This window comes from Microcaecilia unicolor, chromosome 7, assembly GCF_901765095.1.
Source record: "Microcaecilia unicolor chromosome 7, aMicUni1.1, whole genome shotgun sequence".
In the NCBI taxonomy this organism is placed as follows: domain Eukaryota; kingdom Metazoa; phylum Chordata; class Amphibia; order Gymnophiona; family Siphonopidae; genus Microcaecilia; species Microcaecilia unicolor.
The window spans coordinates 24,794,701-24,820,211 of record NC_044037.1 but is presented as its reverse complement, the minus strand read 5'-3'; the positions used below and the strand labels follow the sequence as shown (position 1 = coordinate 24,820,211).

General features: G+C 43.5%; 1 protein-coding gene across 1 annotated transcript in view; it reads right to left on the bottom strand.

Annotated features, from left to right (window-relative positions):
• TENM1 (teneurin transmembrane protein 1) overlaps positions 1–25,511 on the bottom strand; it is a 696,753-nt gene that overhangs the window by 156,762 nt on the left and 514,480 nt on the right. The window contains exon 21 of the mRNA XM_030210273.1: positions 6,538–6,692. Coding sequence (XP_030066133.1) covers positions 6,538–6,692 — 155 coding nt within the window. The remainder of the gene's footprint in view (positions 1–6,537; positions 6,693–25,511) is intronic.

Sequence of the window (25,511 nt, the reverse complement as noted above, 5' to 3'; positions counted from 1 at the left end):
AGCCCTTCTGTGTTTATAGCTCTGTAGGGTTTCAGCCCTTCTGTGTTTATTGCTCTGTGGGTCTCCTACCCTTCTGTGGGTTTTCAGCCCTTCTGTGTTTATCGCTTGTGGGTTTCCAGCCCTTCTGTGTTTATGGCTCTGTAGGGTTTCAGCCCTTCTGTGTTTATTGCTCTGTGGGTCTCCTACCCTTCTGTGGGTTTTCAGCCCTTCTGTGTTTATTGCTCTATGGGTTTCCTACCCTTCTGTGTCTAGCTCTGCTAGTTCTCTGTGTTTGTTTCCTGTGTATGACTTGTTAGCTTGGGCACAGCTTTGTTGTTAGCTGGTGTATAGCTTTTCTAAGTCTCCTGAGTTTGCTCTGTGTATGTTCCTGTGTATGACTGGTTGCCTGGGTATAGCGTTCCTATTAGCCTGGGTACAGTCTACTAGTCATTGTGTTGATTCCTGCTGACTGCCAGAACCCGGACAGTTCCTGCTTGTCTGCCTTGCCTTCTCCTAGGTGCCGGGGGGCACTCCTGGATCTTCATTCCTGCTGTTCCTGTAAGTCCTACCGGCTGCCAGAACCTGAGGGCTCAACCCGAGGGGGAAGGCAGTCAAGTGTAGGTGAAGCCTAGGTCCAGGGTGTTCCAGTTCCGCTCCAGTGTGTTCCAGTCCAGCGGGTTTCACTCCTGTATGTTCCTGTCCAGTGGGGCCACTCCAGTGTGTCCAGTCCGGCGGGCCCCACTCCAGTGCGCACCTGTCCGGTGCGTTCCAGTTCCGAGTGTTCCAGTGTAGAACTCCAGTCCGGAGTTCCGGTCCAGTCTTGTCTTATCTCTACCTTGTAGGTGATCTTGCCTGCCACTGCCGCTCCACGGTAGTGGTCCAAGGACTCACGAAACCAGTGCTCCCGGGGAAGAAGCCTGACAGTGTGCCAAGGTCCTCGTGCACGTGACACAACACATGTTAAATGGCAAAATCGTGCCTAAGTTTACTGCAACGTATGCTACGTAATAACGCAATGAATGGTACCTCATCAGTATGCAAATCAAGTAATACAGCTTGCATGAAACTTCACAAACTGTGCTATTCACGGAAAAATAATGCCATCTTTGAGCTGGTGTTATTTTTCCAGCTAACATGTGGTCTGATGCTCCCAACCAGCCTCTTTTCATATGGGCTAAAAAATATTCTACTTCCTCTGCCAATCTCTTAGTTCCACCAGCAAAGGCTCCCCATCCTTGAGGACACCCCCTGGACACTTCCCTCTGCAAATACTCTATATCCCTCTAAAGACGCATCCTGGACCTCCTTCCCCATGGAAGATCCCACACCCCCATGAAAATATCTCCAGATGCCCCTATTCCCAAGAAAAGACCCCACCTCCCATGATACCCCCAGGACCTACTGCCACGATCCCTGATTCCCTCATATCTACTGGTGGGGGACGGGAGCAATCCCCATCCAGTCCTGCCCACTACGCTGCAGAATTCAGCATGGTACCAGTTGACTACTATTGAAGGTCTCATGGTAATACCAGCAATAGCCTATGCCCTTATTTAGCGAGTTGACCTCAAAGCAATTCTGATTCCTGAAGTCTCGGGGGAGGTGTAATTTGGGATTGCTCCGGAGGCATAGTCAGGTTTTGACATCAGGGGGAGCAGATTTTTGTAAAATAAGTGCCAGTGTGAGGCTGAAGGACCGGGAGAGAGGGGAGGGTTAAAATCCTTATAAGACAATGACTCAGCTGTTTGGGGAGGCTAAGGTGGGATGGAGTGGGCCTAGGGTGGGGTTGGGGCAGGGCTAGCTAAAATCCTTACAGTTGGGGCAGCACCCATGTCAGCAGTAAAGGAACACTTCTGAACACAGCAGTGAAAGACCCCTTCACTGTGTCTCTGGTACAACTGCACCAGCAATTTCTCACTAGTATCTCTACTGCTGATGGTATTATGCACACTGAATACACTCCAGGGAATTGTGTGCGGAAAACATCCAAATAATGTACCGCAATAATAAAAATTATTAAACAGAATAGTATTTGAAGTATTCTGGAAATATATGCAGGTACTTTAACACTTGGCTTCCAGTCAGTTAGCTCCCTAGTCCAGCATCTTCCTGTTGGCCACTTTAACAGAAATCCTGTGGTTACTGGCAACCATAAAATGATTTGCATATCAAATTTTTTGGTAAATTGCCAAATGGCCACTGGGCTTTAGATCTACTAGTCTTTATTTTACTGTAGAGTAACAAACACATTTAGAATAGATATTATCTGTTGTTTACACTTTCAAACAACAACAAAACCAGGGGATACAAGATGAAGCTAGAATATGGTACATTTAAAACAAACAGGAGAAAGTTTTTCTTTACTCAGCATGTAGTTAGACTCTGGAACTCGTTGCCGGAGAATGTAGTGACAACAGCTGGCCTTACAGAATTTAAAGGGGGTTTGGACAGATTCCTGAGGGAAAAGTCCATTGAACATTATTTTTAAAAAAAAATTTTTTTTTGGGGGGGGGGGGGGGGGGGGGGGATTGCAGGGTTCTTGAAGCCTGGATTGGCTGCTGTCAGAGACAGGATGCTGGGCTTGATGGACCGTTGGTCTTTTCCCAATATGGCGGTACTTATGTATTTAGATTTTCCTCACACCTTTTTCAGTAGTAGCTCAAGGTGAGTTACATTCAGGTACTCTGGATATTTCTCGGTCCCAGGAGGGCTCACAATCTAAGTTTGTATCTGAGGCAATGGAGGGTTTTAAGTGACTTGTCCAAGATCACAAGGAGCAGCAGTGGGATTTGAACTAGTCACCTCTGGATTGCAAGACCGGTGCTCTAACCACTAGGCCACTCCACTTCTCTAACCATTAACTGTATCTAATGGTTAGAGAAGTGAGCTGAGAACCAGGGAAGCCAACATTCAAATCCTACTACTGCTCCTTGAGAGCTTGGGCAAGTCACTTAACTCTCTATTACCTCTGGTGCAAACTTACCCCCCCCCCCCCCCGTTTACTAAGCTGCGCTAGCGGCTGGTGGTGCGCTAATGCTGAAACAGCCCATTCACTTTGAATGGGCTGTGTTGGCATTGCCGCAAGGCAGCCACTAGTGCGGCTTAGTAAACAGGGAAGTCAGCCTCCAGGACCAGAAAAGCACCTGTTATACCTGAATGTAAGTCACCTTAAGCTACTACTATGAGGTACAATATGAATTCAAAATCCAATACCAGGTATACTGTGAAGTAATACAAAACACTACAAAAGTCACTCAGGATCTATAGAGCAACTCTAACATACCATAATATCACTAACTTCCAGGAACCACACAATAAGGGCCTACCTAGGAAAAGGCAGCACCATAAATATTGTAGTGAGCATCAGAACATCAATACACCTATTGGAAAAACTAAACAAGCTGTATTAGTACAGATTGATCCTACATAGAAATTCAGTACTTAACAGAATACTTGGCCTCTTTCACACACACAGAACACACAGACCCTCACTAAAAACAGAAAAAGTAAGCATAACCTAAAAATAGAAATATGTAGGCAAAAATGAATCTGAACCCTCAAGAAGTCAGACTCTGCAAACATTGCAATACCAGAGAAGTAGAAGCAATGAGGCATGTCCCCCTGTACTGTGCAAAACAAAGACAGTAGCTGCAAATTTCAAAAACTGACATACTTGAATCACTACATTAGAAATTAACAAATACAAATGAAGCAAAAACAGAAAATAAGGTGATATCTTTTTACTGGACTAACTTAATACACTTTTTGATTAGGTTTCAAAGACCAAAACCTCTTTCCTCAGGTCAGATAGTATGCTGCTTTCATGGCCTGAGGAAGATAGTTTTGGCCTCTGAAAGCTGGTAAAAAATTATATTAAGCTGTTACAATAAAAAGTATCACCTAATTTTCCATTTTTTGTTTTATTTTTATTAACCTTTAGAGTAGACCGATATGGTTACCACACTACTTTATCCTGAATTAAAAATAAAATTATTTTTCTACCTGTTGGTCCTAGTCTCTGGTTTCTGCTTTCTTCTGTCTTCTCTTAACACTCTTGCCAGGGTTTTCTTTCCATTTCTCTTTTCTCTCTCTGTCTTCTTCACTTCATCCACTACATCTATTTCTGACACTCATCTTTCAGCTTTCCTCTGTTCCTCTGTCTGTTTAATTTCATTCATTCTTACTATCTAGTCTTCAAGATCAATTTTTTTTCATCAAATCTACCTGTATCTTTTCATCTTTTCCCTCACCCAGGCCCATTATCCCCCTCCCTTTTTTATTCCCCATTATTTCATTAACTTTCTCCCTATCTGACTGTCAAGCAGCATTTCCACTCTGTTGCTATCTCTCTCTCCCCCTGACAACCAGCATCATCCCATTTCTTTCTCTCTCTTCCCCTATCCAGCATTGCCCCATCTCCCTCTCTTCTCCCCATCCAGTATTACTCCATTTCTCTAGCTCTTTCTCCCCATCCAGCATCATGCTGTCTCTGTCTCTTCCTCCCATGCAGTATCAATCTGTTCTGTCTCTCTTCCTCCACCTAATCCAGCATCACCCCCATCTATGTCTCTTCCAATCCACCTGTCTCTCTCTTCCCTATCCAGTATTACCCCATCTCTCTCTATGTCTCTCCTCCCCCATCCAGATTCACCCTGTTTATCTTTTTCACCCCAATCCAGCATCACCCCATCTATCTCTCTTCTTACCTAGCACTGCCCTGTCTCTCTTCCCCCCATCCAGCATCTCTCATTCTTCCACCTCATCCAGCACCAGCCCTTCTCTCTCCTCTGCATCCAGCATCATCCTGTCTCTCTTTCCCCCATCCAGCATCACTCTATATCTCTCCCCCATCCAGCATCACTGTATCTTTCTTCTCCCCATCCATCATTACCCCGTCTTCCTCTTTCTCTATGCTAACCCATCCATCATCATGTTGTCTCTGTCTCTCCTCCCCCCTCATTCGGCTTCACTGTCTCTCTCGCTTTCTCCCTCCAATCAAGCATGACCTCATCTCTTTCTCATGATCTCTCTTTCCCCATCTGGCATCACCTCCTCTCTCAACCTCTCTTATCCTTCCCCCCTCATCCAGCATCACCTCTTTTCTCTCTTCCCCCCTCTCCTGATCATCCTCTTAAATCATTTCTCAAGTTTGTTGGCAGGCGGCAGCGCTATCAGCTCTAAAAACAGAGTGAAAGCATGTGGGACCATTCTCCTGCATGTACTATGCTGTTGCTGCTTTGCCGGTCACTCCCCCTCTGACGTAAACTTCCTGTATCGGAGGAGGCATGACCAGAAGAGCAGCAGCAGTGAGCATGCAGGAAAATGGTCCTGCGTGCTTTCACTTTGTTTTTAGAGCTGATACCGCTGCCGCCTGCCGACATACTTGAGAAATCATGTAAAAGGATGACTTGGAAAGGAGGGGAAAGAGAGACCTATGAGGGGAGTAGGTCCAGCAGCAGGATAGGATAGGTACCATTTTTATAAGAAATCTGTTTGGGAGAGCAGCTGTTCCCCTTGTACCCCCCCCCCCTAGCTACGCCTCTGGATTGCTCCTGCCTCCACCCCCACTGCTAGACACCAGAAAATGCGGCAATATGTCTGGGGAGGTCTTCAGGGGGTGGCATGTTTTCTGGCAGGAAAGGGTGTCCAGGGGATGCCTTGTAGGGGGAGGGTGATCTTTTCTGGAGGGAAGAGGTCCAAGGGAGTTTATTTCAGGGGTGGAGACTCTATTTTGTGGGGGCCTCTGATTGAGGAGGGGGCAAAGGAAATACAATACCTATGACCCCTTTAAGATGGCCCCTAAGAGCCCCGGACTACACGTTAGCAGCACAATGCTCCCGGGAAGGAAAAATAATGCCAGCTGAAAACTAGGATTATTTTTACATGAATAGCACAGCATGCAAAGTCTAACGTAAGCTGAATTATTCATTTACCATGGAATTTACTAACCTGCAATATTAACTGCAACAAATTAAGCTGCAGTACAATGTGATTTTTTACCACAGCTTAGTAACTTCCTCTATCAATCAGGGGCGTAGCCACGGGTGGGCCTGGATGGGCCCAGGCCCACCCACTTTTGCTACAGGCCCGCCCCGCCCGCGACAGCCCCCTGCACTGACCTGAAGCGCATTCTCCCTCCAATCCAGCACCGGCGATCATAGCCAGCCTTCTACCACGTCCAGCAGGAAGTTGCAGAGTAGGCGAGATGCGCCTGAGAAGAAGCTCCGACGACACGCGCTGGACGTGGTAGAAGGCTGGCTATGATCGCCGGTGCTGGATTGGAGAACGCGCTTCAGGTCAGTGCAGGGGGCTGTCATGGGCGGGGCGGTCGCGGGTGGACACAAAATGTGGTGGTGGTGACGGCGGGTGGGCGGTGGAGAGGAAAGAGGTCTGTGCCCACCCAGTCCACCTCCAGGCCCACCCAAAAATTAATCGCTGGCTACGCTACTGCTATCAATAATGCAATCCTGAAAAATAAATGTTTTTAACTTAATTTCTTTAAATAAACACAACCAATCTATGATATGCAAACAAGAAAGTAATATCAGTGGACCTTACCTGGGAGATGTCCATTCCAGAATCACAGCTCAATGGCTGCGTTGATGTAAGACCGTTCATGCCTATTAGGGTTGAGATGATGCCTTTTTCATTAATTTTCCGAATCATGGTGCCATCAACAAAGTAGATGAAACCATGTTTATCTACCGTGACGCCTGTTGAAAAAAAAAAGACAGACTGAACATTAATTAAGTATAATTGAACTAAAATTCTGTGGAAGTAATGCCAATGGAAAGATCTTCGTACAGAGATGTACTAGTTTTCCTTGAGAAAAGTGGATTTTAGGCTGTGATTCTTTTTATCAGATATGTTGTATAGTATATGAACTGCTGAGACAACGTATCATGCAATATTGTGTACTGGAACATCTAAAGAAGGAACCTATGTGATCTCACAAGATCGTGTACATCACCATCTTTGCAGTTTCTTAATAGTTCACTTTAATACAGTCTTCCACTATTTTGTTACAGAAATTTAGGAGACGCCTATTGGCATTATACATGGTTGTTTCTGATTTTGTGAACCTAAACAAAGTCAAAGCCACATTCAAAAATGATAGCATGAGCCTTGGCTCAAATTTCACCTATATTGATTTTTTGGAAGCAAACAGAATGTGTTTCTCCCATTGCGGGTGTTCTTGTATAAAAGCTTTTTCAAAATCAAACGTTTATGGATGTTTATAAAGGAATGAGCAGGAAAAACTCTGTATAATCCTGAGGGAGATAGGAGAAACAGAAAATATAATGGCAAAGTCTGTAGTATTCTGCCACCAGGCAAGACAAGCAATCTTACCGAGGACAATATAGACCAGCACCAGAATCTGTACACTTTAAGTTTAACTTAATTTAATTTTACTCTTTAGTAAATTATCTTCTATTTTATCTTACCTTAACCTCTACATATGTTACTTGGACAGTGCACATAAAATTGTCATGTCAATAAAGTTACCTGAATCTGAATCTATAGATGAGATACATTGAACATGCATTTTCTTCTGTAGCTTGATATATAGGATACCTCCAAGGCATGTTTACTAAACTGGGCTATGCAGTTATGTGTCTATTCCAGCTTATTTTCAAAGGAGATCGCCGGCCATCTTCCGACACAAATCGGGAGATGGCTGGCCATCTCCTGAAGCCGGTGAAATCGGTATATTGGAAAGCTGATTTTGGCCGGCTCCAACTGCTTTCCGTCACAGAGCCAGCCAAAGTTAAAGGGGGCATTTCGGAAGGGTATGGGAGGCAGGACGGAGGCGGGACTGGGGCGTTGTTAAGACATGGCTGGCTTCAGCTGATAATGGAAAAAAGAAGGCCGGCTCTGAGGAGCATTACGCCGGCTTCACTTGGTCCATCTTTTTTAGGACCAAGTCTCAAAAAAGTGCCCCAATTGACCAGATGACCAACGGAGGGAATCGGGGATCACCTCCCCTTACTCCTCCAGTGGTCACCAACCCCCTCCCACCCCCAAAAAAACCCAAAAAACAAAACCTTTTTTGACAGCCTCTATGCCAGCCTGAAATGTCATACCCAGCTCCCTGACAGCAGTATGCAGGTCCCTGGAGCAGTTTTTAGTGGGTGCAGTGCACTTCAGGCAGGTGGACCCAGGCCCATCCCCCCCTACCTGTTACACTTGTGGTGGTAAATGGGAGCCCTCCAAACCCCCCCCCCCCCAAACCCACTGTACCCACATGTAGGTGCCCCCCTTCACCCATAAGGGCTATGGTAATGGTGTAGAGTTGTGGGGAGTGGGCTTTGGGGGGGCTCAGCACCCAAAGTAAGGGAGCTATTCACCTGGGAGCTATTTTTATTTTTTAATTTTTAGAAGTGCCCCCTAGGGTGCCCGCTTGGTGTCCTGGCATGTCAGGGGGACCAGTGCAATACAAATGCTGGCTCCTCCCACGACCAAATGCCTTGGATTTCGCCGGGTTTGAGATGGTCGGCTTCGGTTTCCATTATCGGCGAAAACTGATGCCGGCCATCTCAAACCCGGCTGGCCCCAACCATATTATCGAAACGAAAGACGGCCGGCCATCTTTTTCGATAATACGTTTTGGGACCGCCTTTTGCGGCGCCGGCCATATAGATGGCCGGCGCTGTTCGATTATGCCCCTCCACATTATCATATGATGATAGTGCATAAGCATGGTAACCATTACCACACTGGCATGACAGTGGAGCCCTTTTACTAAACTGTGTTAAGCGCTAACATTTGCTTAATGTGGGGAAAAAAAGTTTACTGTAAAATGCACTAAAGCGCTTTGTGGTAATTTGCCTGTCAACATGTGCCAATTACGTGCTATTTAGTATTTTTTTTTTTTACATTTTTTCAGGAGGGGTGTGTCGTGGGGTGGTGAATGAATGCGGTAAAGTTATCCAGCTAGCACATTCACATTAGGTAAACAGGAGGTGACAAGTCCTCCGCATTAATATTTTTGCAGGTCTCGTGCGCTAATGGAAAAATTAGTGCAGTACCAGCAAAAAGAAAATAAGCCCTATTTTATGGACGCGCTAGAAATGGACTTAAGAGTGTGCTCAGGTATCCTGAGGTAACTGCCAAATTGGTGCATGTTAACTGCATGCTAAAAAGTATATATATATATATATATATATATATATATATATATATATATATATATATATTCCTGTAGGGAATATGTCGGGGAGGGGGGTGAAGAGTGGGCATTTCTGCACTAATCAGTTATCCTCTCTTTTACAAAGCCACGCTGCAATGCCGACACAGCCCATTCACTTTGAATGGGCTGTGTTGGCATTATCACACCGGCAGCCGCTAGCGCGCCTCTGTAAAGGGAGGGGGGGGGGGTTGTGTGGCTACATTAGAGCATGCTAACTGGTTGCAACAAGATTATCACATGAGCTCTTACTGCCTACAAAACAGGTGTCGCTAATTGCTCACATGTAATTTCTTTTAATGGCTGCGCTTTAATGGCAACATTAGCTCGTGATCATTAATGCAAAAATTGGAAAATCAATCATTTTACTGCTGTGGAAAAACAATGACCTTAGCGTGTGGGAAAAACACGCGCAAGGTCACGCCAAAGCCACTTTTTACCACAGCTTAGTAAACGGACTTCTCAGTGAGGTCAAGAACAACAGAGACAGGTACATGATAGAGCAATGGAGAACCAAGTTCTGGCTAAGGGGGCAAGTGGAGTTTAAGTACATAATCCTGAAATTAAGGTTACTGTGTCATTGACCCAACCAGGAGAAATCTACTACACCTGTAGGTAGGAGGTCAGAAATCCATTCCATCATAAAATACTCTTAGAAACAGAGGGGTCCTTTTACAGAGGCATGCCAAAAAGTAGCCTGCAGTAGCGTGGGCACATGTATTGGACATGCGTTGGACCATTTCTCCACCACGTCTAGAAGAAAGGTTGTTTTTTTTGGGGGGTGTGGGGGGGGTGGGGGGGAAATGGACATGCAGCAAAATGAAAACCAGCACACGTCTATTTACAGCCTGAGCCCTTAACGCCACCCACAGCGGTAAGGGCTCATGCATTACCCGTCCAGTGTGTGCCAACTACTGATTACCGCAGCACAAATAGAGAGGGTACAACAGCATACACAACAAGCATACAGAAAAAAGCAACACTGGGCCTTTAAGACTGGGACACTTGAAATTCTTTATTGATGACCCGACATGGGCCGTGTTTCGGCGTTAGACAACGTCTGCCTCAGGGGTCAAAGAAAAGCTCGATAATATACACGTGGTGTAACTTCAATGCACCAATTGATGCGACAGAAAAGGCTTCTTTGTTGTTGAGCCTCGCTTCCGCCCGTGTGGCCATTAGCGAATATCCTCTATTAACACTTGGGGCATTGAAGTTACACCACGTGTATATTATCGAGCTTTTCTTTGACCCCTGAGGCAGGCGTTGTCTAACGCCGAAACACGGCCCGTGTCGGGTCCATCAATAAAGAATTTCAAGTGTCCCAGTCTTAAAGGCCCAGTGCTGCTTTTTTCTGTGTGAACTGCTGATTACCACCAGGAACGCCCCCGCAGTAGAAAATTATTTTGTACCACGGGTTGTCGGCACATGCCAAACTCAAAATTACTGCCAGACGCATGCGCTAGCTGGGCAGTCATTCCGATTTGATGCGTGCTGCGCACACGTAGGCCCTCGTGCGCCTTTGTAAAAGGGCCCCGGAAACATCTACAGCTGGTGGCAGAACCTCACAGTGGTGGGTAAGCTCAAAACGGCACGTAAACATAGAAATGAATAACACACAAGGACTGCCAGGCCCAGGATAACTGCCAATTCTTTCTACATACGATACCGTTGTAGGCCCAAATTGATTTTATAAAATCAATTAGGACCTGCTGTTATTATCTTCATGCTGCACTTTAAGCCTGCTAGACTGCATGGCTGTCCAAATTACACTGCCACCTGTTATTTATTTATTTCTTCAAATTTATGCATTGCTTCTCTATAAAACCTGAATTGATTTATAATAATCAATAAAAGGCACAGGAAGAGGGATCGAGCTCTGCAAATATGAACAAACAGCAACAAAACCATGTATTTAAAGATAAAAATATATTTGCTGTTACGTTCATCAGGTTTTTGAAATATAAATGCTGCAGTTCTAAGAAATATATTAGGTGCCACATTTTTTGGTTGACAGATGACTTTTTTTTTTGAAAGCTTTAAATCATACTGTCAATCTTTCGCAGTGCAGGAAGACTTTAAATCAAAAGCACAGGTGTGGTGTTTTCTGAGTTTGGATACTGAGCTCTGTCGGTGGTTTGGCAACAAACAGAGGGGCCCTTTTATTAAGGCGTGGTGAAATCTGGGCTTAACATGTTCTGATGCTATGCTTTTTGCCTAATTGATATTTTTAATGTAGTTCCTGAATATTGTTTCAGTTTTCTTTGATCTGATGCACACTGAACTTCTTCGAGGTATGCAGCTTTACTGCTTACTTAGCCCAGATTTACTGCATCCTTAAAGTCGGGCTTTTTTTTTTCAGCTCATGCGCTAATATTCCCATTAGCGCACTGCATTAACCCTGTACTATCCAGATAGCACACGCTAATACGAATATGATCGCTGGCTAACACAGGAATGCCAACCTTTCATCCATGACATGCCACCTGCAAATGATATTTTTAGAAAATAGTTAACGCACACTTAGGGCTAGAATCTGTATATGGCGCCAAAGAAATCGGCACCAAAACAAGTGCTATTCTGTAAACCATGTTTAAAGATAGGCACGGTTTATAGAATAGTGCCTATACCCAGGAATTGCGCCTAAATTTAGGCGCTGTTACTTGCACCAACTGAAAAGTGGTGCAAACGTACATGACTTACATTAGGCACATTTCCACGTTATTCTATAATAATGTGCATTAATTTTAGGAATGCCCCAGTTCTACCCATGACCCTCCCTTCAGATCCCGCACCTAAATTTGCGTGTGTAGAGTTCAATTAAAGTTAATTAATGCCAATAATTGCTTGCCAAAAAGCCAATTAGTGGCGCTAATTAGCTTGTTATTTAATTAAATTACATGTGCAAATTCGCTACAAGACCTAATTTGCACGCACAATAAGTAGCTCATTTCTATTTATTTATTGATTTGGCACTGCTGCTGTTTTCCTAGATATTGTATGCCCACTGGGCAATGCTCCACACTCCAACACTTTCAGCAGGTGATAAGCTGGATCCCATTTTTTTATTGGTTTGGTGAAAATTAAACTACATCAGTACCTTGATTGGGTAACTACTTACTACTACTACTACTTAACATTTCTAGAGCGCTACTAGGGTTATGCAGCGCTGTACAGTTTAACAAAGAAGGCCAGTCCCTGCTCGAAGGAGCTTACAATCTAAAGGACGAAATGTCAAGTTGGGGCAGTCAAGATTTCCTGAATAGAGGTAAAGTGGTTAGGTGCCGAAGGCGACATTGAAGAGGTGGGCTTTGAGCAAGGATTTGAAGATGGGCAGGGAGGGGGCCTGGCGTATGGGCTCAGGGAGTTTATTCCAAGCATGGGGTGAGGTGAGGCAGAAAGGGCGGAGCCTGGAGTTGGCGGTGGTGGAGAAGGGTATTGAGAGGAGGGATTTGTCTTGAGAGCAGAGGTTACGGGTAGGAACGTAAGGGGAGATGAGGGTGACTTTCTCTTTGATCAACTTACTGTATACCTCCAAGAGAAGCCAGATCTTACAAAAGGCTTGGTCTAAGGAAAAGTTGGATCTGTTACACTTGTGGACACAGAAACATGTAAGTGGAATATCTAGTTACCAATTGGAATGTTAGTTTTAGAAAACGCCATCAATATAACTGCGCTGTGGAAAGTAGCTTGATAGCACATCGGCGTCTTTTAGGAGTTGAAACACAACAACCAGTGGTTACACAGGAAATAAACAAAGTTAAAAGATGACTCATAGCAAGTTGTCTTGCAAGGAACACTATGCTATATACAGGCAAGCTACAGCAAAGGCCAAAAAAAAATGATAATAATGTGAAAGTAATCAAGAGCTTAGATAATAAGTAAAGGCAACTATTTAGCACCATTGCCCATCTTTTTTCTTCCCCAACAAGGAAACAGTTATTAGACTATTGTGTAGCAGAATGTAACCTCTTTACCATTTCTTTTAGAGAAAATAATATAAGTGATGAGTTTAATACTGACGCTCTAGAATACCGAGGTGATAAACCAATTTTAGTTCCTGTCTGGGAGAAATTTTAAGCTCTGAGTACCCAGGATGTGGAGAAAGTGATTAATACAGAGAAGGCTGCATCTTGCGATTTGCTTCCAAGTCCCTTCGCAATGATGTGGGTCCTGAATATTTTATAGACCACTTGGTTTTTCATGACCCTAGAAGTGAGGTCCACTTAAGAACTAGCGTTATTTGTTCCACCACTGGACAAGTAAGGTTGATGAAAATGCATCAGTGGGCTTTTTCGGTAGTTGGTTCATGATTATAGAATTCACTTCCTCCAGAGATCAGGTTAGTCACAGACTACTTACAGTTGAGGTGTAGCTTTGGAGACAGGCATTCAACATTGAGTAATTCATATTCACTTTTCATATATATTTGTGTAGGCTGAATCTGTGATGTTTACAATTTTATTATTTAGTTCTAGCATTGCTTGTTATTGTTTATGGTTTGTTGTGCATCATTTGGAGTTTATTAAAAAAGCAATTTATAACTTTAATAAATGGAATAAATAAAATGAAGTATTTCCATTGCACTCTGTCAAAGATCGTTTTGGCACCCAATAAGATTATGATTTTTGGAATCCTCAAAATCTGGGATTACATTCAACAATCTGCTCATATTGTCCATTGAGTAAATCTAGCCTGATTAAGATGGATTCATTTTGTTAACACTTCTTCCAATCTGTTTGCTAAAACCTACATTAATACAAATACAACCACAAATGCAAAGCAAGTAACAGTGCTTACAAGAAACTAAACAAGAACAGGAATAATCCCCAAACCCCCACCCACCCATCTAGGCACTAAAACAGAAACCCATAGGACAAACTGCATTGTTTCTTCACGGTGATCCCTGGAATAAACTTAAAAAAATAATTCCACATGCCACCTCTTCACCCCCAACCCTACCAGTGCTCTACATTAATATTTTTATGTCAATATTTAGTAGGAAAATGGGTCTATAATTCTGGGAGTTTCCCCCTCTTTTGGAATATGTATAATCCACACCAAATCCATTGAACCTGGCAGGCATGTTACCTTAATGGCCTCAACATATACTACTACTTTTAAAATAAGAGACCACAAGGGAAAGATTACTGTAGAACTTTTGAAGGAGCCCATCTGTCCCTGGGGATTCATCTGAATTTAGATATCCGACATATACACTTTGACTTCATTGTTTAAAATAGGAAGCTTAAGAATAAACATCTTGCTACAAGTTTTGCTGAGTAGTCACTGAAAAGACACACCTTTAATAGGGATTTACTTCTTGAATCAGTGTCTATATAGATTATTCTTTGTTCTTATTGTTCAGGATTCTGAGGATTAAGACTTATGATATTTCATTTTCTTTGGCTTTAGCAGCCGAGAACCAATGAACTCTCTTGATCTGGATGTTCACTGTGTCTGTGTCCACAAAGACTGCATGGATATGCTATTGCGTCCCTGCCTCCCACTCCTGTCAAACCTATGATGCATATAATGTTCTTTCTAGAAATAGTTTCAAGATCATCTTGTTTTTCAATAAGCTTTTGCACTTTAGCTGTTAATGTTTTTGATTACTAGGTAATTTGCATCTTCATTAAGTTTCATGACTATTTCCTCTATGTTTGATATTCCTGTGATTAGCACCTTGCATTAACTTGGTAGTATTCTGTCAGCAAGTCCTTTGGGAAGATTAAACAGGCAGTTTCGTTGGGTATGACTATTTTCAGTGCAGCTTGCAGGCCCACGGGTACTTAAGCTGAGTTTAAAGGGAAATTTCCTTCAGAAGTTTCTCTCTGAACATCGTTCCTCACAGAGCTTTCGGTTTCTTTTTAACCTACATATTTTACAGGTGGATACGCAGGTGCCCATTACCTGGATTAAATCTGTGAAAAGCAGGCAAGAGGATTTCCTGACACTTGTTTTTCTGGTCCTGCATGGGGCCCATTTCCAATCTCACTTCTTTTCCCCACTGAGCGCATGGGGTAGTTGTTAAAAGGACCTTTTCACATGGGGAATACCTCAATTAATTAGCAAAATCCCTTTGAAAATTGCCCTTTAAATACATCATCGAGGAAATACTTATATAAAAACCTTTGGAGAGAGAAGAAAATTGCATGAAACCACCATTTTGTTCTGTTGATGACTATTACACTACCATCACTTTGTTTTATAGTAACATAGTAGATGACGGCAGAAAAAGACCTACACGGTCCATCCAGTCTGCCCAACAAGATAAACTCACATGTGCTACTTTTTGTGTATACCTTACCTTGATTTGTACCTGTCCTTTTCAGGGCACAGACCGTATAAGTCTGCCCAGCACTAGCCCCGCCTCCCAACCACCAGTCCCGCCTCCCACCACCAGCTCTGGCACAGACCGTATAAGTCTGCCCAGCACTAGCCCCGCCTCCCAACCACCAGTCCCGCCTCCCACCACCAGCTCTGGCACAGACCGTATAAGTCTGCCCAGCACTAGCCCCACCTCCCGCCACCGGCTCTGCCACCCAATCTCTGCTAAGCTCCATAGGATCCATTCCTTCTGAGCAGGATTCCTTTATGTTTATCCCACGCATGTTTGAATTCCGTTACCGTTTTCGTTTCCACCACCTCCCGCGGGAGGGCATTCCAAGCATCCACTACTCTCTCCGTGAAAAAATACTTCACGGAGTATTTTAAGTCACTAGTCGTCTGCCCAATGCATTCCTGAATTTATTATCACTAACAAATGTATTGGGAGGCTACTGCATCAATCCACCAATTGTTTTGTGAAGAAGCCGAACTGTAGAGAAAAGAATATCAGCTGCAATCTAGTAAAGTAGCTGATTGCATTTACATATTAATATAGTAGATGACAGCAGAAAAAGATATATACGGTTCATCCAGTCTGCCCCACAAGATAAACTCATTTGAGAGACAGAACTTTGAATCATACTTTAATTTCTTTTAAATACCATAGCTACAAAAGCTAACTTCTCTTGGGAGAAGCACAGTATTGGGTGCCACAGCTTGAGTACCATCTTGGAGTGATGGTGTAGTTTTCAGGACAGGCAACTCGGGACAACTGAGGGTGACATTACTGCCTGAGGGCCTTGATGATGTTAAAGACTAGCAGGCCCAGCCACAGGTGTGTGCCTTAAGGGAAGTGCCCAAAAGGGCACAGGCCCCTTGGGAGCCATTTGGAGCACTACAGGAGAACCACATTATTGTTTCTTCCCTTTGCAAGAGGAGGTGGTAACAGCAATGAGCATATCTGGGTTTAAAAAGGTTTAGACAAATTCCTGGAGTAAAAGTCCATAGTCTGCTATTGAGACAGACATGGGAAGCAACTACTTGCCCTTGGATTCATAGTATGGAGTGTTGCCACAATTTGGGTTTCTGCCAGGTACTTGTGACCTGGCTTGGCCACTGTTTGGAAAACAGGATACTGGGCTAGATGGACCATTGGACTGAACCAACATGGCTACTCTTATGTTCATATGTTTCAACGCTTTGAGATCCAAGGGCCTGAATTGTGAATAATATTCTTCTGTCTAATATGGGTAAAAGGAAAGCCAAACCTAAGGGGATAGCTGTTTCCAGCTCTCCAGTCTCAGGCCTAATGGATAGACATATGGTTATGGGATCTGTGGCAGTTCCTCTTCTTAATTTGCATGTATTGGTAAATGGTACGTCAATTAGTTCAGCTGAGAGGTCTCCTCCTTCAGTGCCTAATGCTTCTTTGCACTCTATTTCTCCTGTTCTTTTGGGAGGGTCAGCTCAAGTTCAAACTGGGGATTTGGATCCATATGACATTTCTTCAGGAGGAAAATTGCCAAAATTGGTAGTTTTTCTAATGAATCAAGTTAGACCTGTTTTGGCCTTGCAAGACATAACATCTACTATAATAAAACTCACCCTCAACGTTCTGAAGACAACGTTCTGAAGTCACTCTGTCACTCACTGAAGGGTTCATGGATTCATGGTGGTGAAGCCACAACACTGACCATGTCTCTCTGCCCTGCCTCGCATGACGGACCAATCAGAAAAAACTCCCTCAACATTCTGAAACACAAAGGACCATCACAACATCGTTCCCAGGCAACACTAGGCAACGTAAGACGGACCAATCAGAGGAAACTACGTGACAATAAGGGAGGAGCATTCCCTAGCAGAATGGCTCATTATCTGTAAAGCACGGAGAGCACAGAACCACCGCTGGAACGAGAGAAGAATATTCCTGCTGTGGGTATATGCAAAAATAGACCGGGGGAGGGGGGGGATTTTTAAATGCCTAATGCCAGTACTGAAGAGTGCTAGAGGGCCTATAGCACAGACTATATTTGGGATCGCTTGACATGGAGTCAGAGGAGCCAGAAAACAACGTGCCCGTCACCATCTAGGACGTGGGTGAACAGGACAAGCTGCGGCCCAGCTGGAAGGATTACCCACGACCCAGCCAGCAGCAAACAGCGACCAAGGACAGCACAGCACATCCCCCAACCCCCAAGCAAAAAACAAAACAAAAAAAGACACACATCAACAACCTGCACACACACCGCACCCTCACACACTCACACACACACAAAATAACTCTGTGACACATACACACACACACACAAAAAGCCACATGCTAGCGCCCGTTTCATTGGTTTCGGAAACGGGTCTTTTTTACTAGTTGTGAGATATTTGGGCAGTAGTCATCAGAACTAAATCTATGATTAAGGGGATCTTGGACCTATTGTGACCCAGTTGTCTCAAGAGACTATTACCAAGCTGGAATAGATATTAAAATTCCTCAATTAGAGAAGAGGTACCAAATATTGGAACCTCAAGTTTAAACATTACAATCTGTAGGATCTACTACTACTACTACTATTTATCACCTCTATAGCGCTACAAGGCATACGCAGCGCTGTACACCATACACAAAAGACAGTCCCTGCTCAAAGAGCTTACAATCTAGATAAGACAGGTAAACAGACAGAACAATTAGGGGTAAGGGAATAATAGGTGAGGTTAAAGGACAGGGCAAGTGAGTAGTGGTTAGGAGTCAAAAGCAGTGGTAAAGAGGTGGGCTTTAAGTTTGGACTTGAAAACGGCCAAAGACGGGGCCAGACGCATAGGCTCGGGAAATTATCAAAGACAGTCTATTCACTTAAGGTGGAACAACTGGAGAATTCTTTGAGAACGCAGAACCTTAGATATTTAAATTTTCCTTTTACTATTGTCTGCGGAAAGTTTACTTGTGAAATACTTGAAAGAGGTGTTGGAAATTACTACAGGTGAAGAGATTGGTATTGCTAATCTTTAATATCTTCCTACCAATATCTATTGGGTCATACTGATGTCTTTTTTTCTGTTGGTAACATTTCATAATTACTGTTTCTTTCCCTTAATGAGGGCTAATGCTTCATGCTGCTTATGATTGTCTATGGGCCCGATATTCAAAGGGTTTAAAGGGGGCAGGAGAGGCTCTTGCCCTGTTAAGCCCCGTTGAGCTAGCTGGCCACCAATATTCAGTGTCACTTAACTCGCTGAGCTAACCAGCCATTCCCTAACTAGTTATGTTAGAAGTAGTCCAGGGCACAGTTCGGATGGAGCCTCAACTTAGCCAGTTAGTGATATTCGGTCCACTAACTCCCTGATTCTATAAAGGTCGCCATAAATTGCGCACCCAGATTTGTGTGCAATTTAATAGAATAATGAGTCAATTAGTGCCGATAATTAGCTTTTTAACAAGCGATTACTGGCACTAATTATATTTAATTGGAACTTACCTGCGTAAAGTTAGGTATATGATTTGCGCATAAAATATACATGCGGACCAAAAAAGGAGGTGCGGAAATGGGAGGGCCATGGGAGTTTTTTTTTTTTTGTGGGGGGGGGGGGGGGCTGCAGGCATTGTTTTGAGTTATGCGTGTAAAATTGTAGAATAACGGTGTTCCATTCGTAAATTTAGGCACGGCCATTTTGCACCACGTTTTCACTGGTGCGAATGGCCGAACCGAAATTTATGCGTGATCTCTGAGTTTAAGCATTAATTCTATAAACTGCTCTGAATTTCAGGTGTGGCATACAGAATACCGTTCATGCAGCTTTTTTTCAGCGCTGATTTTTTAGGCACCATATATAGAATCTAGCCCTAGCTGTCTAAGTAAGTGCATAAAGTTAGGATGGCAAATTTAACTTCGGGGTCCTTTTACTAAGTTGCAGTAAGCTCTAACACTTGCTTACTGCAGGTTAAAATGCACTGCTGCAGGGCATGCTCAGGCATCCTACAGTAGTTTACATAGAAACATGATGGCAGATAAAGACCATTATGACCCATCCAGTCTGCCCATCCTCTGTAACCCCTAACTCTTCCTTTTCCTAAGTGATCCCACATGCTTATCCCATGCCTTTTTAAATTCTGACATAGTCCTCGACTCCACCACCTCCACTGGGAGGCCATTCCACGCCTCCACCACCCTTTCTGTGAAATCATACTTCCTTACGTTACTCCTAAGCCTATTCCCTCTTAACTTTGTCATATGCCCCCTCATTCCTGAGCTCTCTCCTTATTCCAGAGCTCTCCTTCTTTTGAAAAAGGCTCTCTTCCTATACATAAATGCCCTTGAGATATTTAAACATTTCTATCATGTCTCCTCTCTCCCTCCTCTCTTCCAGCATATACATGTTGAGGTTCATAAGCCTGTCCCTATAATTTTTGCGTTCAAGTTTCTGCACGTTCGCGTGCCACCTACTCACTAAAAAATAGTTTCTAGTTTTTAGCACTGGGGCGGGTTTGTGCTAATTGTTCAGTGCAGTTACATTGCTGTGCACTAACCAATTAGCATGTGAGCCCTTACTGACGCCTACAAAATAGGTGTCAGTAAATGCTCTTGTGTTAATGACCACGTGCTAAGCATGTGGCCATTATTGTAGAAACAGGAAAATCGGCCATTTCCTGACAGTGCTAAAAGTGGCCTTAACGCATGGAAAGGCCCATGCTGGGTATAGCACAGGCCGCGTTTTAGCGCTGCTTAGGAAAATGGACCCTTTATGCGCTGAATTAACTGGACACCAGTTCAATATTGTCTGGTTCTCAGTTAATTTTCAGGTCAGCACAAATACCCAGATACTTAATGCTGGTAGCCATGAATGCCCTGGCACTCAATATCCAGGGTGTGTTCAGCTGCTTAGTGCCATGGGCTGAATATTACCCCCTAAGTTTTCTTTCTTTCAGATCTTGGATAGTGTGAAAGCTTTTCTTTGTTTGCTTTTTTGGAGTTATTATTTTCATTATTATATGTTTCAACATTACCAATACTCTAGCCTAGCTTCATGACAAAACACACAATTATTCCTAATATGTTCAAATGTTATAATTAATTATTTGACTGTATTATATTTTTGATGCTTTTTCTTGAATGTAAGCCACATTGATCCTGATCTTGTTCAGGTTAATGTGGGATCCAAATGTCATAATAATAATAATTTTCAAAAATCTTTATTAAAGAAAATCTGACCTCACAAGATCAGGGGTTCGCAACACAGTTCTTGGGTCACACTTAGCTAGTCAGGTTTCAGGATATCTACAATGAATATATATGAGATAATTTTCACACAATGGAGGTAATGCATGCAAATTTGTCTCACTTGGAGTGGAGGAGTAGCCTACTGGTTAGTGCAGTGGTCTTTGATCCTGGGGAACTGGGTTCAATTCCCACTGCAGCTCCTTCTGACTCTTGGCAAGTCACTTAACTCTCCATTGCCCCAGGTACAAATAAGTACCTGTATATACTATGCAAAACTGCTTTGAATGTAGTTGCAAAAACCTCAGAAAGGCGGTATATCAAGTCCCATTTCCCTTTCCCTATTTGAGATTCTAAATGAAATGTTGCTACTATTTAAGATTCTACATGGAATGTTGCTACTATTGGAGATTCTGTTGCTACTATTGGAGACTCTAGATGGAATGTTGCTATTCCACTAGCAACATTCCATGTAGAAGCCTGCCCTTGCAGATCAGCAACGTGGCCGCGCAGGCTTCTGTTTCTGTGAGTCTGACATCCTGCACGTACGTGCAGGACGTCAGACTCACAGAAACAGAAGCCTGCACGGCCGCATTGCTGATCTGCAAAGGCAGGCTTCTACATGGAATGTTGCTAGTGGACGAGTAGCCTAGTGGTTAGTGCAGTGGACCTTGACCCCAGGGAACTGAGTTCAATTCCCACTGCATCTCCTTATGACTCTGGGCAAGTCACTTAACTCTCCATTGCCCCAGGTACAAATAAGTACCTGTATATACCATGTAAACCACCTTGAATGTAGTTGCAAAAACCACAGGAAGGCAGTATATCAAGTCCCATTTCCCTTTCATGCATATTCATCATAGTTAAGCTGATAACCTAACTCGTGGGTGTGCCCCAGGGACTAAGCTGAGAACCCCCGCACTAGGTTCAGCAAAAGTGTGCTACCATATTAGCATGTGCTAACACCATTATTAATAAATAGGTCCCATCGTGGTAATAATGAGTCTTAACAAGTGCTCATGCAGCAGCTTACTTTAGAAAATCTAGTCCACAATAGACTCTAATTTCAAATAAAATAAAAATAATGATCAAGGTGCACTTATTTTTCATTAGGTGTGCAATTTAATTGTTGTATGTGTCTACTCAAATTTAGAAAGTGCATAGTTAAAAGAGAAGTTTGCAAATGACAAAGATAGGGTGCCTGGGCATGTGCTGTATTCACTTACAAATATAGAAGCTAACATGTTATCTGAGCTGAGAAGGGGAAGCTGCTAAGTGTCCTTCAATCACAGAATGGAGTTCTGGCTAGTGAAGCTAAAAGCTCTTTTTGAGTAAAGAAAATTGATGAAGTTATTTGCATAGCTAAGTGCCTATGGGGTACCTCATTGCTGCTAAGTGTGCATCACAAGATATGTGTTGATTGGGATTTTAATTAGCCAGGAAATGGAAAGCAATTTTATAAATCTCCCATCACCATTCACTTGCCAGCTCTAAAAAGGCATGTTTCCCATTGTATTACACTAGCTGTCCATACTGATGAGGTTTTTACTTTCCTGTAGATTTCAGATGCAGCATTTATTTAAGAAACAAGCCTCAGCAAGCAATACATGAAATCTTCCTCCTCGTCTGCTTCATAATCTCTTCTGCTACTTCACTTGTGCCGAATTATTTTATTATTCTCTTTTATTAATTTCATGAAAATAAATGATCTTTGTTGGCTACCGTATTACATCATGTCAGTTTAATTTAATTTAAATATGTATATAACCACAATTCCTATTAGTCTGTGGCCAGATTTTTCAAAATTCTGCAGAAATGATTATGTCAGATTTGTACACATTTGCATATGTTTGCATAATAAATAAACAGGGCAATATTCTGATTGAAATATTCAGGGGTCCTTTTACTAAGGTGCGCTGAAAAATGGCCTGCAGTAGTGTAGGCGCGGGTTTGGGGTGAGCGCAGCATCATCATACCTTTTTAAAATTTTTGCGGAAAATGGATGTGCGGCAAAATGAAAATTGCCGCACGTCCATTTTGGGTCTGATACCTTACCGCCAGCTATTGACATAGCAGTAAAGTCTCATGCGCTAACTGGGCGGTAATGGTCTAGACGCATTAAATGCTGATTACTATACGATTACCACCCACGCGCATCAAAAATGAAATTACTACAAGGGCCACGTGGTAGCCAGGCGGTAACAAAATTGTTGTGCGTTGGGCATGTGTAGGCACCTATGCGGCTTAGTAAAAGGGCCTCTTGGTCCTAAATTTCCATAGTAACATAGTAACATAGTAGATGACGGCAGAAAAAGACTGTATGGTCCATCCAGTCTGCCCAACAAGACAACTCATATGTGCTACTTTTTGTGTATACCCTACTTTGATTTGTACCTATGCTCTTCAGGGCACAGACCATATAAGTCTGCCCAGCACTATCCCCGCCTCCGAACCACCAGCCCCGCCTCCCACCACCGGCTCTGGCAAGACCGTATAAGTCTGCCCAGCACTATCCCTGCCTCTCACCACCTTAAATAGAGTCGATTAGTATTGCAGGCATCGGACGGAACAAGTTCGGTTTTGCTAGAGTAGGAAAGACGGTTTCTGAGACAAAGCTGTTTTCATGTTGCTGCCAAGAGGGTGAAAGTGATTGAGTAATCCAATGTTTTTGTATCAAAACCATATATAAAAATAAAAATCTGATTGCTGGTGAAGTTTAAGAGACCACAGCATTTATTGATGTTCTCTGGACAAGACACTTAATTTTGGAAATCTACTTCTTTAATAAATTTGTCCAGCTTGTCACAGGACTTGATTTATGTCCCCACCTTGCACCATCTCACATTTCGCTTAAGCGCTTTGCCGTCCATTTTAAGACCCATTAGTTTAAGTTCTCTGCAGATTTAAACAAAGTTGTAATAAAAATTATATATGGAAGGAAGACTTTCAACAACATTACCCATGCATGCCTGAAAGCATCTCTCAAAGTCATTTCGAACTTATACGCATTACTGGGGCCAGATTTATTTCCTAGTCATTTTCATTACCTCGTGAGTACAGCAGAGATGAAGCTTCTGATAAAAACAGGACAAATTCTGTTAAAACCAATAAAAGTAAATTCTGCTGTGCTGAATCAAGGGCTCACTATTTGAGAAATGTCTGTGCCTGATATACAAAGGGACTTGTTCAATCAAGAATCTGTGAATCATAAAAGAAAAAGCTTACAGGGGGGACAGGCTGATGTGCACAGACCATGAGAGACCTCAAGGTGGTGCTGTTTGATGGTCTCCAGTGACTAATACTAAAGGAATGCTCGAGGCATAAACAGCAGAAAAAAAAAGGGGTGATAATTGTCCTGTATGGGGTATTGGTGAGAACTCATTTGAAATATCCTATTCAGTTCTGGAGGTCATATGTCACTAAGGATATGAAAAGATCAGAGAGAATCCAGAGAAAGACAACAAAAATGGAGTGTGCTCTGTATGAAAAAATAAGAGATTTGAAGACATATATATATATATATATATATATATATATATATATAGAGAGAGAGAGAGAGAGAGAGAGAGAGAGAGAGAGAGCAGAGGAGAGACAGGGAAAAATGGGGCTAGATTCTATACATGGAGTCTAAAAAATTGGCACCGAAAAAACCTCGCTTAAGCGGTATTATATAAACTGCGCCTAAAGTTCAGCAAAGTTTAGAGAATAATGCTTAAATGGAAAAGTTGCACGTAAATTTAAGTGCTGCCATGTGTACCGAGTGGTGCAAATGCCTATGCCTAAATTTAGGTGCAGAGCACCGTTATTCTATATTTACAAATGTAATTCAAAATCAAGTCCCCAAATCTGCCCCCAAACACCCATGAGTCTCCCAGGCCGTACGTAAATTTTAGGCGCAAATCCTATGCCTAAATATACATGCACAAGTCCCAATTAAATGTAATTAGTGGCAATAATTGCTTGTTAAAAAAGTCAATTATTGGCACTAATTGGCTCATTATTCTACTAAATTGCGTGTACAAGGCAGGGGCGTAGCTATGTGGGGCCACGGGGGCATGGGCCTCCACAGATTATGCCCGGGCCCCCTCTATATTTTACCCCCCCTGCTGTCGCCGCCAGCCCCCCACCCCATCAAGTACCTTGTTTGCTGGCGGGGGTCCCCAAACCCCACCAGCCGAAGAGTTTGCTTCAGCGCCGGTCGACTCCAGTGCCTTCGTTGTGGGATCATCTGTTTCTGACGCCTTACGTCCTACACCGTGCATGTAGCCCCATGCAGGACGTAAGGCATCAGAAACAGATGATCGCATAACGAAGGCACCGGAGTCGACCGGCGCTGAAGAAGACTCTTTGGCTGGCGGGGATTGGGGACCCCTGCCAGCAAACAAGGTACCTGATGTGGCGGCGGGGCGGGCGGCAGTGGGGGGGTTGCGGCGGTCCAAGGTGGCGGGGATTGCGGTTGCGGCGGTGGGGGTCCAACTTGGCAGGGGGGGTCGGCGGTTGCAAGGGGGGGGGGGGGTCGGTTAGCCCAACACGGACACTGTTCCCTAAAAGGGAACTACTGCCAGCAGCCCGACGGTTGTTCCCTCCCCCAGCATGTGCCATTTCCGGTGCTGCAAAAATATTTACATTTTTGTAGCGCCGGTGTGTACCCGGCGGTAATCGGGCAGTGGTTATATCTGGGTTAGTGTGGGAGTCCTGACCGTCACTTCAATGGGTGACGGTAAGTGCTTCCCCCCGAAACAGCTGTACAACAAGTGGTTCATTTGCCACACGGACATTTTGTTTAAGAAAAGAGAAACCCTGCCTTTTAA